The 17425-nt window shown below is 45.1% G+C and overlaps 1 protein-coding gene across 1 annotated transcript in view; it reads left to right on the top strand.

The window, feature by feature from the left end:
* The window catches only part of LOC126544161 (tachykinin-like peptides receptor 86C), a 51261-nt gene that overhangs the window by 11980 nt on the left and 21856 nt on the right, over positions 1–17425 (top strand). The window contains exon 3 of the mRNA XM_050191402.3: positions 5485–5700. Coding sequence (XP_050047359.1) covers positions 5485–5700 — 216 coding nt within the window. The remainder of the gene's footprint in view (positions 1–5484; positions 5701–17425) is intronic.

Below are 17425 nucleotides of genomic sequence, written 5' to 3'. Positions count from 1 at the left end.
CTATTGCCTGGGTGAGGGATCTTTTCCGATTCTTTGTTCCGGCTAATATTGCGAGGCGAAATCCAGAAAGAGGAGCCGAGATTACGCTCAACAGAATGAAGCGAAGCCCTTACTATGGTTGACATGAAAACAAATCGACGATCTCTCTCTCTCTCTCTCTCTCTCTCTCTCTATATATATATATATATATATATATATATATATATATATATATATATATATATATATATAGTAAAATTGTTGTTGCTGGACTTCTCACCACGTTTTTTTTCCCACATTCAGATAAATAAACGAATGCTGTCTTTTGAACCTTCTTTTGCGCAGTGCTTCTGAGCGTACAGAGGGCCCGCCATTGTTGTTCCAAGGCGAAACCTTTATTTAGCTCCCCAAAACCGGCTTTGTTTTTCGAAAAAACAATGGCGACGTGCTACGACCAGCACTAAGGACCCTGTCCTTGGGAATCTAGTTAGGAGATTCTCGGACTTGGCTATTACGACGAAAAATTGAAGTGAGGGGGGCCGCAGGGCGAGAACGCACTTTCTTAGTGCCGGCCCTTGTACTGGAGTTTATGGCAGCGCACGTTTCACCAATTCGCTTGCCCTTGTTTCAAACTTCTAGTAAGCATCAGCAGCATTTTCTGTCGCTTTAACCTTTCGATGTCAGATCCAATTCTTTCCCTTCACTACTTTAAGTGCTAAGTTTTAGGGAAGGATCTAAAGTAACTTCAGAAAAGCAAAGAAACCAAAAAGAGGAGTTCAGATGCCAGAACAATCATATAATTTTTCATACGATGGGGGGGGGGGGGGTGTAACAATGACCTGTCAGTGTAAAAGTTTGAAGCGATATGCTAACGTGGCTGCCTGCCATTTGGTGGAAGAATTCGCATTGTAATAGTTATCTATTCTTCCGAATGTCGCGACAGCCACAGTGCACAGGCGACGATTGTGCCATACATACATACATACATACATACATACATACATACATACATACATACATACATACATACATACATACATACATACATACATACATACATACATACATACATACATGGGATGCAATATAAAAGTGACAAAAATGTCTGGACCTTGGACATATGCAGCTGTAGAGCAGTCCACGTATGAAAGTTGCATAGTTACAACAATAACATTCATTGCAACGTATGAAGAAAAAAAAAAGAAAAACAAAGAGAGAGGAAAAAAAACCATATGAGAGACCTCACATCTAGTACTTGCCATATCTGCAGTCACCACACGATTATTTGTTTGCTAAAAAAACCGCTTTTGTTAAAGGTGTGACAACCAAACTTACGATCAGGGCTCGCAATATGCCACGCGGCGGGTATTCGTGATACTCTCCCTAGTCCAAAGCTTTCAGGTAGTAGTAAGCACGGTAGTTCAACTGTCATCATGCTGGCAATCAAGCAGGAGGGCTGTTATAACATTTCCCGAGGTGGGCTCTGGTCAGACGCGGTGGAACATGCATGGGGAAAGATGTATTTCTTCTAACACATACGCCAAGGCAGGTTCGCGGAAGTGTTTTCATTAGACTCCGCTTTAATCAAAACGGAGTCAATGCCAAGGTCGCAGGTCGCAGGTGGTGGTTGCTTCGTACGCGCACACGTTCCGTGCTTATGCGCATGCTTTCGCATTTTCTTACTCTCGAAATAAAGCCAGTGACTCGGCGTTGTGCTGTTGAGCACAAGGTAGCGGATTATATTCCGTCCGCATTCTCACGCGGGAAAAATGCAAAACGCTCGTGTGCTTTGCTTTGGGTGCCCGTTAAAGATACCAAGGTGGTCATAATTAATCCAGTGCCCCCCCTCCACTACACGACGTCGCTCATAAGCCGCTGTGCAATTTCGGGGCCTTAAAGCCCATGCTGGAATGGGCACTTGTATTATGGAAATGAAGTGAGTCAAGGGTTATCAACCTGTCTTTTCTTACCTTCGACCGAAATACGACGAATATATCCCCTACCGCATCCAGCCTTATCGACAACTGCGACGCTAGCAGCGATTGATGTTACACTGAAATACATGCCAGAGGAGATTTGCATCGAATATTGCTATCCTTGAGGAATCCCGCGTTTCTCTTAGGAAGTGAAATGAAGTTGCTGTGACTCATTAGCTTCTAGTCTCCGCAATCTTTAATTCGCCACCGCCGGATGCATACCACCGCGCTTACAGATCTTTGGTTCGCTGTAATGAGCGCGCGCTAAGGAAAAAAAAAACTACTAAATTATGGTGTTTTACGTGCCAAAATGGCAATATGATTATGAGATACGCCGTAGTGTAGGACACGGGAAATTTCGACCACCTTGTGATTGTTAACGTGCCCCCAATGCACGGGCATCTTTTGCATTTCGCCCCCATCAAAATGCGACCGCCACGGCCGAGATTCAATCCCGCGCCCTCATGCTTAACTGTGCAACACCACAGCCGATAAGCCACTTCGGCATCAGCTGTACGAGGCATGCATCTGATGCTATCCACACTGTCATGCAGTAGCAAGACGTGTTGCTGTTCGTGACCGCCTACCGCGCACTGTCTAAATCGCTACATGATTGGCTTTGTTGCGGTCCTTTTTCAGTCGCTCTGAGTGGGTGGTTTCCTCGCATCGTCGCTGATCAGCGTAACTATAAGTAAAATGCGAGGGAGAAAATAGAAATGTGATGCCTCACAATAAAAGTTTATCATAACAGTGTCTCTAATGCTAGTTTTCTTTTTAGGTAGAACAGTTTTTCTCGTTTTTTCTTAATCTTCAGACGAACTGCTTGTAGCAAGTAAAATCCAAACTTACGTAGAAACAATATGCGCCTAACCGAACCGCTTCACCCACTTAGCGGAATGACCCACGTGAAGAAACTTCATACTCTCCGCTTGACATCAACACTTGCCATTGTCAGTAGCGGGTGCAATGGCACCAGCTGCGAGGGACACAGAACGCTGTGGCCAGTACCATGACACCACGGATCTTGTTGACTAAGTGCGTCGTCGAACCCGGGTTCTGAACGCTTTGTATCCTTCACTTTAGGCAGGCGTTTTTGCATTTCGCTCCCATCAAAATGCGGGTGCCGTGGCCGGAAATTGATCCCGTGCCCGTGGGCTTAGCAGCGCAACACCAAAGCCACTGCGACACAACGGCGGGTATGCAGAATTTTATGTGTGCCCTTTCTTGTGAAACAAATTCTCAGTTTTTGTAGAAATGGACACCGAAGAACAGACGTAACAAAGCATCATTATCAAATTTCTTGAAAAATTAGCCAAGAATGGTGCAGAAGTTCATCAAATGTTGCAAATGGCCTATGGAAATCATGCCCTAAAAAAGGAAAGAAGAGTTGTGTTATAGTAAGTTTAGCGTTTTCGGGAAGGCCTTGAAGCTCACGAAGGAAGATCAGGACGACCCTCCACGAGCGGGAGGGGTGTCGTGAGCATCGATTGTGCCTCTTCTCTTCTTCTCGGTGACCACCCAATGACTGTTAAAATGATAGCGGAAGTAATTGGTGTGGGAAAGTCATCTGTTCATCGGATTTTGACTGAAAGTTTGGAAATGAAAAAGGCTTGCGTAAGGATGGTGCCGACACCGCTGATTTCTGAGCAATAGCTGTGCCTACAAGAATGTCGCATTGATTGAAAAGCTTAAGAAGACAGCTATAAATTCTTGCAAAGAGTCGTCACCGGTGACGAAACTTCGCTAGATGCTGCACTGCGACGATGCCTTTGTGCACTCTGCATTGATAGTGCGTGAGGTTTTCGCGCGGAATCACATCACTGCGCGACAATGCCCCCTGCGACCCCCCCCCCCCGCCCAAATGCAAGCTGGTGATCTGGGAGAGAGGGGGTGCAGATGTGGCGACGATTCAAAAGGAAACCCCATCGCCGCTGAAGCGCTTAACAGAAGAGGATTTCCAAGGGTGCTTCCAGTAATTATAGAAAACGAGGACTGTTCATGGGTATATAAGACTGTGTGCTGTGGATTTCTGACCCTATGACGTAATTTATTTTCATTTTCTCGCATATATTTTTTATATTGTTGTTTACGCTATGCGAAAAGGAGTAGCCGTCACCATTATAAAGTGACTACGTCTCTTTCTATTATTTTCATTAAAAAAAAAGCAACCGTGCAGTGTGTCTAATGTCGAGTGTTTCAAAGGTGACCACATTTATTATGCGAAAGTTTGTTCGATTAATTTTTTTAAACATACTACGCAAAATTTTGGGACAGATCTCGTATCTTTAGACTCAGGTCCTGCATCATCGGATCGGCAGCCACGTATAGGTAGTCCTTAATGCTCGTGTTGCTACATGCCGATGCTTTCTTGACACTTCGTGAGCTCTTGAAAGTTACGGCCCATACGTCGCTCATCTGGTACGTTCACAAGGCTGTCACTTCAGTGAGCATTTCCAAAACAGACGCCGCTGCTCGGTGCCTTTCAACTTGATAAGGTCTCGGCCGGACGTCCGCACGAAAAAGAAGGTAATTAGTCCAATACTACTTGCAGAAGAGGTAGGCAAGATCGCTACGTAGCGGTTGATTTTCGACGCAAAAATCCTACTAACTCGCTGATCATAGCTGCCAACACTGCTACGTATGTGAGTTATATGTGAGCTACGGCTCCAGATATACCGTACGAAGCTAGACGCACGTAGGTACAGATAAATCTCCAGGAGCCGCATAAAAATAGGGGGAAAGTAGCGCGGAGAACGGGCACACGGATTTCAAACTTGACTTGTTGTTTTACAGGCGGCTGCCTTACCTCGGAGCCATATTATTTTCCACATTCCGTCACTTACACGACATACGAGAATTAACATATTGCAATTCAAGAGATCTGTAAACGACTACAGTATTCCAAACATGGGAATATCAGTTTGTGTCGCGCAGCTGCTGCAGTAAGGCACGGCACCGACGCAGGCGTTGACTGCGAAATGAGGCGTTGTGCGCAAACACGCACTATTGTGCTCCTGCTGTGCCGATGTTTTCCTACTCGACCGTGGTGCATACACTGGTCTGAGCGGAACGGAGACTTAAACGTCAACCTAAATGTATGAAATCCTTTCTTTGGACCCTGATAAACCTCGATGGTGTCTCTTCGTACTCTTGTGAGCATACCATGGTGCGACGCCCGCAACAGGGCAGCGAGGGCAGCGCTTCTCATCGCGCCCGCGTTGTGAGACGCCTTCAGCGCATTGCCGAACACAGCTGCTATTGCTTTGAGCGCTTCGCCTTAGGGCGAAACTACTATTGAAAAAAAATTAACTGCGCTTCAACGAGTGCTTCATTAGTTAGGATAGGGTTCACTGTTCTAAGAATATGCAGTTGTGCGGTATCGTGTAGATACTATATGGTATATTGTTTCTTTAGCAGCGAACACATTTTACAGGTCAACAAACACGCACTTTCCTTGAGACAAACATGTACGCTGTAGAGGCGGGGCCAGGTGTGTTGTGCCGAGCCGTGTGCACTGTATGCTGCGCAGGTACTTCGCCATCGTGCGACCCCTGTGCGGCCGTCCCCGGCGCCGCCGAGCCGTGGTAACGTTGTGCGCAGTGTGGTCGGGGTCAGCTCTGCTGTCGCTGCCCACGCTGCTCTATTCTCGCACTCGGTCGTACCGCTACGGGGACCACAGCGTGCGCACCGTCTGCCTTCTCGTGTGGCCCGATGGCCGCCTGCATGGCTCTTTCGCTGATTACGTGTGAGTCTATTAGCTCTCTCTCTCTCCCTCTCTCTGTCTCTCTCACGCCCGCCACATGCATGCATGCTGTGCTTGCGTGCGTGTGCATGCACTGCGCACCCGCCCACTCTTCCCACCGCGGTAACTTAGTGGCTATGGCACTGCACTCCGAGTACGAGGTCTCAGGTTCGATCCCGTCCTCAGCGGCCGCATTCTGATGGTGGTGGAATGCAAAGCCTCTTGTATACCGTGCTTTGGGGGCACTTTAAAGAACCCCGGGTGGTCAAAATTAATCCAGAGTCCTCACCACGCTATGCCTCATAACCCACAGTGCAGGTTCGGGGCATTAACTCCCCCCCCCCTTCCCCCCAATTCTTTAACGCACGTACACCGTAGACAATAGCCTATCCAGACACATAATACATATGATGATCTGTATTACAGCATGTCGAAAATCACCGCTCTATTGTGTGCAATCACTGTTTGTGGCTGTGTGTACGAGATATCAAATTTTGCTCGACATTTATTTAATACTTTAACGGGGGTGGGGGTGGAGGGTTGCTTGAAACAACGTGGAATAATTCGCACGTGCACGTTGCAACAAATTCCACGCCTCTTTCTAAGGGCCTTTGCTTCTAAATAGGCAGACAAATGCGCAACAGCGTCATAACTTTCAAGTCAAGGTTAGAGTAAGAGCAAACATGCAGTCCTCTACATCCTAAGACGAGATAAGCGCCAGTGTCTAAAGTCCTGTCATGCGACTTTATGCCGAGTCCGGATGCGACCTCTTTGCACTGGGAATCTTTCAGGCAGATACCACATCGTGCTGAACGCGGAAATGGGAAGTGTCGGCTCTTTCTTGTGCACTACGATCTTGCCCTCACGAGAACCATTACGTATAGGGAGATATGTACTGCAATGATATATGCGGGCTTTCGGTGATGTATGAAATCATTATTTTGTATCATAGCTGGTTACATGCGTGGGAGTTATTGCAACGTAATCAGCCTATTTTATGTCCACTGCAGGATGAAATGCTCTCCCAGCGATCTCCAATTAACCCTGTCGTGCGACGACCCACTCCGTTCTATGCCTGAAAATTCGTACCACTCGTACCACTCGTACCACTCGTACATCGTACCACTGATCTCTTTGCAAGCCTCAATGGCGCTTCTTTTCTTTTGGCACCCATTCTGTTTCAGACCGCGGCTATCAGGTCAACGCACAAACACTACCTGCCCAGCTGCAGATCCTCCCCCTGAATTCAACCGCGTCCCTCGTTTGCTCCCCAATCGATACATCCGTAATCCTTGTCTTTCGCCTACCATTTTATTGCTACCTCGCTCCTTCCGCGTTCTTTGCCATATTCACAAGTTTGGACAAACTTCTGACACAAATCGTGGTTAAGCTTAGAGGAGAAAGAAGGGTAACTGCTCTAGGCTCCAAAACTGTCCAATGATATTTTATGAACGTGCTGCACCGACGCTGGTAATAAATTGACTTGTTAGTTCACGTGATACCAGCCGTGTTCACTTGCTATCGGAGTGGCATGCTGGCTGATCGCAGCTCTTGCAGAACGGAGCTTACGCTGGTCTAAATACATTTTGAGCTAATTATTAACCTCATGGTGCCGAAGCCACGTTCCATATTATGATTACTGGGTCAGCAGCAATAAAGGGAGACTGGAATATTGAATGTCAGTACCGCTTTAGATACGTGACCCTCGAATGTACGTGCTCGATGTAGTGTACCACAAAGCACGGCTGACTTTACGAAATACCAGCTTCGTGCACTTGATCAATAACCAAGAGGACAATCGTGGATACTATTCTCGGAAGGTCCTCTTTGCTGATTACTTTCTACACACTTGAAATAATGAACAATCTGCGTGACTTGGCCGCACGTCCATGTACGCCAGCCCCTTGCCCACACTGCAGATTGAAGGGGGGAAGAAAGTCGCTCGGATGTTTAGGCTCCCTGTTGCAGTTCTTTGAATTGAATTGAATTCTGTGGTCTTACGTGCCAAAAGCACGATTTGATTATGAGGCACGCAGTAGTGGGGGACCTGGGATTTTGACCACCAGGGGATCTTCAACGTGTCCCCAATGTACGGGACACGGGCCTGAGCTATTTGCAAGCACCGAGATGATCGGACGCGCATCATAACTGAAGCGGCACAAATGACGCAAGAACAAAGCACATGCGTCAGAAAGCCGTCCATTGCCCTATCAGACAAATAGCTCGACGTTTTGGGAAGACGCACGTACGGCAGGCGATTGTGATTCTACTTTACTTCGCTTTGTGTATCACTTGTTTTTACTTGCGTTGTTCAATGTTTTTTGCTTCTCATTTGTCTATTTTTCTGGCTTCCGTCTTCACTAGTACTTGTTTTTGAGATAGCTCTTTCCCTTCCTTGTACAAATCAGCCACAGCACTTGTCCTTGTCCGTATCACCTAATGTCTCGTACAGGGTTAACCTTCGCACTGTACATTGAATCACCACATTGTCCTGTCAGCTACCCTGCGAATATATAACATAATGCCAGGCATTAAAGTTCACTGAATATAGCTACTGTAACTTTTAATAATCTACCCTGATATAAAATAAACATATGTCGAGTCCTGCCCATTCCAACGACGTATTGTCTGTTTCCTATTTTACCATAAGAATAATAAATTAGATCCACGATTTAGGACCTCTACAATTTGAACGTTTCGCTCCTCTATAACATCATTTTCAAAAGTGCTGACCCCTTCAGCAGCTTCATGTCGTAATGCAGTCCTCTCCGTTGATCATCCTTGTGTGTAAAGCCTATTTTCTTCTGCATCTTTAGCAGGTGTTAACGAAGTGCCGAACTGTAGAAAATTCGTTTGTATGTATTTATGTATGTATAGTAACATCTGCTGTCGGGCTAGTTGTTACATGGCTTTTAGAAATGGTTTTAGGTGCAAAAAAATAAGACCCAGACAACTGAATAAAAAACACGGACAGGCTCCTGTCCGTGTCCTTTATTCTATGGTCATACATACATACATACATACAAACATACATACATACATACATACATACATACATACATACATACATACATACATACATACATACATACATACATACATACATACATACATACATACATACATAGTGGCACTGTTGTTTGAACGAAGATTAACTGATCATGTACACCTAAGTGTTTCTAAATAGAAAAATAATGCTCAAAGGCAGAAAGATAAAACAACAAAAAAAAACTAAGCCCATACCGATTACTACTCGTCACGGGCGTCACAAGGTGCCTGCGGGATACGCACTAATATTTAATCCCTTAGGGCAACTAGTGAATTGCGTTGCCAATTGCTACTTGCTTCTTGAAATTATTTGCATCAGGACGTACGTTTAAACGAAGAAGTTTATTGAGTGGAAGAGGCAGAAAGGTCGGCCGGAAAGTGGAGTATCTGGCCTGCTACTCTGCGCAAGGGAAGGGGAGAAGAAAGAAGGTCACAATGGGGGACGATGATGGGAGAAACGAGATGAAACAACACATCGCATAAGTGCTACCATCACAAGCGCGAGTTCAGGCTCGTGTCGCCTAAGAAAAGTGAAAAAGCATGCATTGCCTCTATCGCCTGCCAACTCTCCGGCCATGCGCCTAACGAATAGGGCGCGAAATATATCGACGTTGCATCACATTTGCTCTCATATGCCTTTGCGGAAGAGTGATAAGCCAAACACTAAAGTATTTCATGGCACATCTGGATTTGGGTACCTCAAAACTGTAGCAATTGTCAGGAAGCATATACGAATGAACTTGCATTGATCAATGCCCGGCTCCAGTTCAGAAATCCAATCTTGGCCACGAAGGGAAATTGGACTGGGCGAATGCGTTCCCTGAGGCCTGTAGAGGCTAGGAGCATACTAGGAGCGTAACAGAAAAGCGTAAAAGCCAATAAGCAAAAAATGAATAAAATAACGATCAGCCACTGAAAATTTTTTACAGTTTACAATTTTAAATTTAAACAGCAACCCAAAACGGTTTTTCCATGAGCAGTACTGGTCAATCAGTGTTGTCTAGAAATGATCAGAGATGTCACTCAAATCAAAGTTTCGATACGAGGATTGCCTTCGTCAGGCCAACAACTGCTTTTCTTGACTGCATTTATATTTTCTTCTTCTCTCTTTCTCTCCCCCTCCCGCCTTTGTAACTGAGGGAGGACAAAGGGAGTGTTTAGGGAAGGGTAAAGGGAGTAGAAATGCTGAAAAAAGAAAGAAAGATGAGACAAGGTTAGATGTCATTGTGAGGAGGTGGGGAAGGGGATGTGCATCTTTCCACGAAGTCTTCGGTCTTTCCCCCAGGCACGCATTACATATTCGATATTATGCTACAATCAGTGGCGTAGCCAGAAATTTCGTTCGGGGGGGGGGGGGGGGGGGGGGCTCACGTTGCAGCTTGGCCTCCTCCGTAAGAGGAAGCTTTATCTTGGATGCTCCTATCTAATACATGTCGAAGGTGAATTAGTTTTTCTCGGCAACCACTGCACAAAATTTGATGGTTTGTTGCATTTATAAGAAAAACTTCAATTCTACTGTCTTCTGGTTTCGAATTTTTCATTTCGGTTGTCAATGTTTTATTAAAAATTGGCACAAATCTCAAATTTTCAGAAAACAAAACTATCACGTTTATATCTCTGTAACTCAGCAATGACAATACTATCACAATTCTAATAGTACATCTACAGCGGACAAAATTGATATGTTACAAATGAATCTCAAACAATTTAGCATTATCGAAATACGGCTTTTGCAGAACCCTTGTGCACCACGTAACTAATTCACGTAAGATACAAATTGACATACCAAATTTGTCCGCTTTGACTCTTATAACAGATGCCGTTTGAAGAACCGCGATATCTGTTTTTGATGAAGAGCTTTTAGCTTTTAAACGTCGTGCTTCTATTTTTTTCGCACTTTCAAATTTTTCAAAATATTTTTAACAAAATTCAGGCCATAAATCGAACTTCCGCTTCCAACAGATACTAGAAGTTAACTTTCTCAAATTAAACAAATTCCATTAAAAGTAATCCAGGAGTTATCTCAGAAAAGCGTTTCTGCGTTTTACATTTATTTGAATAGGCCGCGTCGGAGTTCGGCCCGAGCTAAAGCTTCCTCTTAAACAATTTGTCAAGAGATCAAATACATGAATAACTGCATTGCAATTGCCAAAGATGCTGCAAACGAATTCTTGAACAACCCACTGTCAAAACAAGTAATATATGTATTTTTTAATAAAAAGATATACTCGTATGTGCCAGAAATTGTGCTTAAAATAACTGATATCAATGCTTCCATGTTTTTGTCTATTTAATAAGTAAAGAAAATATCCCACGATCCTAGAACTATATCAGTTCGAAACCAGCAAAGCAATGCATGCCACTGATATGAAAAATGTAAAGGCCATGAAATGAACAAGTTGAGGACAAATATGTTAATGAAACTTTGTTATTCAACAACCTTATTTACATTTTTGTACATATGCAGCGGCCAGTGAAAAATCTCAATGACGCTGTCATTTATTCCAATGTTTTACGCAGGAGCAGCTGTCACCGGTCGTGTATCGTCAGTAATTGCCCCGAAATTATAGTCGCAACAGAGAGCACATATAGAAAGCCGTTCTGCAAAATATATGAGGGCGAGACAAATGAAAGTGAGCCAATGCAAATATATGACAAACGGGGTACTTAATTTAAAAGTAGTTGCCATGAGCATTTAGACATTTATCCCATTGACTAACGAGTCAGGTGATTCCCGTCTCATAAAACTCCTTAGGTTGCTGCTTCAATAAATCTGCAACTGACACTTTCACGTCATCGTCCGACACGAATCTGTTCCCCTTAAGCTGTTTTTTCATTTGCCCCAAAATGTGGAAGTCGCGAGGCGACAGGTCTTAGCTGTATGGCGGATGTTGCAACGTTTCCCACTTGAACTTTGCCAGTTTTGTATTAACCACATCAGCGACGTGGGGACGGGCATTGTGGAAAAATTAAAAATTATATTATGGGGTTTTACGTGTCAAAACCACTTTCTGATTATGAGGCACGCCGTAGTGGAGGACTCCGGAAATTTGGACCCCCGGGGGTTCTTTAACGTGCACCTAAATCTAAGTATACGGGTGTTTTCGCATTTCGCCCCCATCGAAATGCGGCCGCCGTGGCCAGGATTCGATTCCGCGACCTCGTGCTCAGCAGCCCAACACCATAGCCAGGTCGGGGAACTAGATGACCCCATTCGTCAATTTTCCACGTTGTTTGTTCTTGATTGCGACACGCAGCCGATCCGGCGTTTCACAATATCGGCAACAATTGATAGTCTCTCCGGCTTTAGAAAATTCTATCAGTTGTGGCCCCTGATGATCGAAAAAAAATAGTAAACAACACCTTCCCGGTAGAAATGACGGCTGTTCCTTTCTTGAGGGTGGTGAATTCGAATGTTTCCACTGTAAGCGTTGCCGTCGTGTTTCAGGCTCGCAGTAGTGGCACCATGGTTCGTCCCCGATCACAGCTGCAGACAAGAAGTCGTCACCCTCATTGTGATACCGGATCAGATGAGTCAAGGCAGCGCAGAACCTTCTTCTGGCGGTGGTTCAAAATCTTGGGCATCCATTGAGCACACAAGAGCCGATGACCGAGATGTTCATGAATTATGGTGTGAACCGAACTGCGACTCATGTTCCCACGCTCTGCCAGTTCATCGATGTTTATCCTCCGTTCTTGTCTCATCAGCTCATCAACTTTTGCACTTGTGTTGGGGGTGATTGCACGATGGCTTTGGCCCGGCCTTGGATCGTCTTTGCAACTTTCACGTCCTTTTTCAACCGTTTGCTCCAATGTTTACAGTGGCCAATGAAATACAATGTTCAACGTACACGGCAGCCATACGGCGAATAATTTCCTTTTGGGAAACACCTTCAGCTGTCAAAACATTCACGGCACCCCGCTGCTCAACTTCTGAAGTGTCCATTAGGTCACGGAACCATGTTCAATCCAGTGATGAGAGCATTAAAGAACATTTACCCTCACATCTGCGTGTCACTTTTGTAATTGAAAGGTGCCTGTGTGCTACGCGCATGCCTCGCAGATAATGAACCGAGCCATTATTGCGCGGGGTGGGTAGGCTCACTTTCATTTAACTCGCCTTCGTTCATTAGAAATGCGAAGATACAATGGAATATACAAATGCTCGATAAAGGGTAAAAAAAGTGTCACTGGAAAGAAAGTTCACTGCACGTATACACAAAACCTCGCAACAAGATATTTAAATATAGGTATAAGTATCCAATAAATCTACGTATCTAAGAAAAAGTCACTGTATATAATGCGTCAAACAAGGCAAATAAACATGTAGCGCAATCACATATTCACAGAATCCTAGATCCCGCCCCCATTCCATCCACTCCATCCGATGTATCGCGCGCGACGGAAAGCGGCGCGCTTGCTCCCCGCTTTTCTCCTTTGCGCACGCAAGACTGAGCCACCATCGTCGGCTCACCCATTCCACCCCCACCTCCCCCGTTCTTTCATTCGCACATACAGCATGCGGCGCGCGGTCACGACGTTATTGCCATGAGACTTCATACGAAACATGAGGGCGACGGCGACAGCAGGAATGCGCCTGGAGTCTTCATATAATTGCTATCACAATAATATAATAATAGTATCCGGAAACAGAAGCGTGCCGTGGCCGTTTACTTCCCGCAAAAGAAGTAACAAACTGTCACCATGCGACAATTCGCTGCGCCGCAACAATGTATCTTTTTTTTTCCTTTCGTGGGACGGGGGCACCGAAATGAAAAAAAAAAAAACGCGAAGAAGAGTATGTTGGCCACAATCCAATGCCTACTTTGGGCACCTAATGTGGCTACCGAATGAATATCGAAAAAAACGTGAGACGTTTGGTCCACCGAGAACCATACGCACAGTGCTCGGTATTTTACACCGATGAGACAAGACTTTCCGGAGAGGTTGCGCTCAAGCGAGCACGGTGTAATCCGTCAAGTCTTCACAGTGATGGCGGTGAGCGACCATTGTTTCTTTTTCTCGTCTGCTAGCCAGAAGGCGTCCAAAACTCTGCCAGGCGAAAATTCACTCGGCCAGAGAAAACCACACGCGCACCGAAGTACGCCGCGCGGTGGTCGGGGCAACACAAGAAAAACGCATGCGCTCTGGCTGGCTCTGGCAGCCCGCGGGTAGGGTAGCGAGAATAAAAAAGATTAAGAGACTCAATGTGTCCTCACGAATAAAAGTCAAAGTAGAAAAAATAAATATGAACGTAGTTATCCTGGCTGGCTTTAGTGTCTTGACATGGATGCTTCGGCGTAGATGAAAAAAGAATGTTGATATTTTTTTATGCGACATGACGGCACAAATGAACCACCACAACGCTTCGTCTCATCGTATCTCGCTGCGTGTTTTGTCAACTTGTCTGATAGTGTGTTGATTTGGCTTGTCTCGTTGTATGTTCCGATCTAAGACTTTAGAAAATCAATGCACCTTTGGCGTCAAATGTTTATAACAACGTTAAGCCCACAACGTTCCGGAATCGAAAATTTAAAGCACGACTTTGGAAATATCAATGCACCTTTCGCATCAAAAGTTTATTAGAACTTTACAGCCACGAAGTGTCAGAATTGAAATCCAAGCGCTCCCGATTCCGCGGCCTCAGCGAGATGCCGCGACGAGCCCGCCCGCCACGCCTTTGGATCTTTGCGGTCGGATGGAGCTCCTTGCGTTACGATATGTGGCTCCCGGTGCATGGGCGTTGCCGCGAAATCCAGCCCGATTTCGCAATGTTCCCGCTAAAATGTTTTTTCGAGCGTGAAAAGGACATTCTAGACAAAAACGAGAATGATTTCCGGCGCCGGGGGTTGTTTTGGCCGGCGGCGCATGGACAGCACGAAAGAATTTCGGGGGGGGGGGGGGGGTCGAGGGAAGGGCGCGGGTCGAGGGAAGGGGAAAGAAACTGAGTTGTATCATGCTGCAAGTATAAAACGTGCAGATGGAAATGTGAGAGTGAGAGGAAAAGAGAGCGACCAAATACTGAGTAACAAATGATCAAATATGAGCAAACGTAGGATGAAGACCAAGCAATACAATTGACGTGAACATGCAAATAAACCAGTTACTGATAAAGTAGTAAAAATGAGTTTTCATGTCATCTCCATTTCATTCCATTTATTCAATCTTAAGGGCCCGAAGGTATTACATAAGGGGGGACGTACATCAAAGGGGTTGCACAGCTTCATGAGAAAGCACGCACGCGCGCACGCACGCACACACCCACACAAACACACACACACACACACACACACACACACACACACACACACACACACACACACACACACACACACACACACACACACACACACGCACACGCACACGCGCACGCACACACACACACGTACACCACTTTACCAGTTAAGGACGAAGGACCCAACGTAACATATGCAGAAAAGAGATGACGAACTGTTTGGAAGACGAACGTCTATATATATATATATATAGCCGTGCCGGCGGAGTCGCAGACATCATACTTTTAGCCACCCCTCAAACAGCGTCGTGCAGACAAATGCGCGCACATTTCTGTGGTGAGTGCTGTGCCTGATTACTTATGCATGCACCACAGCAGCGTCATGTCTTTTTCGCGAATCCTTGGATCCGTCGAGCAAGAGTACACTGTACGCAAGCGCACTGAAAGTCAATGCTTAAGTAGAGTTTTCAAAGTGCCAGAGCTGTGCCTAGTGGCGTAACACGTCCGTTTATATTCAGCGCTCACGTGCACATACTCGATATCATGTGTTAAGGAAATTTTCTGCGCACATCGAATGCCGAAAGACATGCAGACGGCCACTGCATTGTTTTCAGAGATAAAAATGCGAGTCTATCCGATGGTTGACATCGAAGAACGTCTTTTTTGGGGGGCATTAGTGTACCACGTGGTCCACGGTACCACGTGTACCACAGTGTACAGGGGACGACACTCTTATCATCTCAAATACATAACAACATTGATGTTTTGCACGCAAGTACCGAGCAAGATCAGAAAATACCACTGCACATTGACCAAGCTTTCATATGTTCACAGTTGAACACTTTATACCAATGACTATTCGGCACCATGTGCAGTGCGAAAGTGTGTGTTTTGCAGTGGATGGGGAAATTTGCTAGGAGTTGTCGAAGAGCACCTACACCGCGTCTCCTTTTTATGTCTAATAGATATCATAAAGTACACGTGTCGAATATCACTATTCTATTTGATGAATATCTTGGAGCGGCAGACAATACCTGCGCACTACTTGCAGAGGAGATAAATAATTGACATACTTTAACTCATTAGCATTTTAATTCGTCCCTGTATGTCACATGCTGTATGGTTATAAATATGCGTATTATATACGAGTTCTGTACATATCTGCATAATCTTTGTTTTTTGGACTCATGAACTTTGATTGATTTGAAAAACATGTATGCACATGGCAGGATAGGGAAAGAGAGGAGCAGTATTGCTAACATATCGTCTCAGCAAAGGTTCTGAAGCTCATACGAATTTGTAGGTGTGCTTCGAGGAAAAGTGCTACAAAGAACATTGGCGTTCCAGCTTATAGTTTCCAACAAGGCTTCCCCGCAGTGCAGAATGAGGCTAACTGGAACTACAATAGATATCTAGAAACTGGCGCTAGTCTCACTAGTTCAGCTAAATGGATATGACTTTATTGTTACCTGGCTTCGTTTCCGCAGCAACATGAATGCACTTGGACATTGAATTTTATCATGCACGAAATGTCTTCCTTTGCTAGTTATCGTAATGAGGGGGCGGAAGTGCGTTATCTTTGACAGATAGTTAAACAAAACTGCTCGAAAGAGGGAAAAGCAATAAAAATTTATAAATAAAGAAGTGTTATTAGTCGGGATGCCTTTATTTTTAAGTGTCGTATAAGGTACCAAAGGAGTTTCGTCACGTTCGTAGCTTTCAAACGTTGTCCTTTGCATTTACAAATGTGTGGGAAAAACAAAACAAACGATGCGTGCAAGAGAAATGAAAATTTGTGCGGGAAATTGTGTTTTACTGGCAGAGATGTTGCACCAGTGCAGATGATGGACCGCAAGAATGCCCGCCGGGGTGGCGAAGGGGCTTTGGTGTTGCAGTGGTAAGCCCGAGGCCGCATAATCAAGTCCGTCAGTTGCCATTCATTCGATTTGAGCAAAATGCAAAAACGTCCCTGTACCGTTCATTGGGTGCACGTTAAAGAACCGTAGGTGCGAGCCTCATTATCAGAAAGTGGTTTTGATACGTGAAACCTCATAATTATTTTTAAGTACCGTAGGTGGCCAAAATTAATCCGGAGTCCCCCACTATGGCGTGCCTCAAAATCATATCATGGTTTCGGGACGTAAAACTCCGGAATTTAAATTATCGCAGAAATTTTCAGAACGCTGGAGCCAGTTAAAAAAGAAGAAAGAAAGGATATCATCGTGCCATTGCAGAGAAGTCGCTCTGTGAGGTTGCCGCACACGGACATGCAGAATACAAGAGATACATAGTTATCTATCGAGTTTAACGACCCAATCTTGCTCTGTTGGCTATGAGAGACACCGTATAGGAGAACTCTGGATCAATATTGGCTCGTGAGGTTTTAACACGGGCCTCAGTTTAAGGGAACGGAGATATTACATTTCGCTCCCTGTTGGGTTACAG

Source organism: Dermacentor andersoni, chromosome 1 (assembly GCF_023375885.2).
Source record: "Dermacentor andersoni chromosome 1, qqDerAnde1_hic_scaffold, whole genome shotgun sequence".
Lineage (NCBI taxonomy): Eukaryota > Metazoa > Arthropoda > Arachnida > Ixodida > Ixodidae > Dermacentor > Dermacentor andersoni.
The sequence above is the reverse complement of the archived record's forward strand: the minus strand, read 5'-3'. Positions and strand labels throughout refer to the sequence as shown.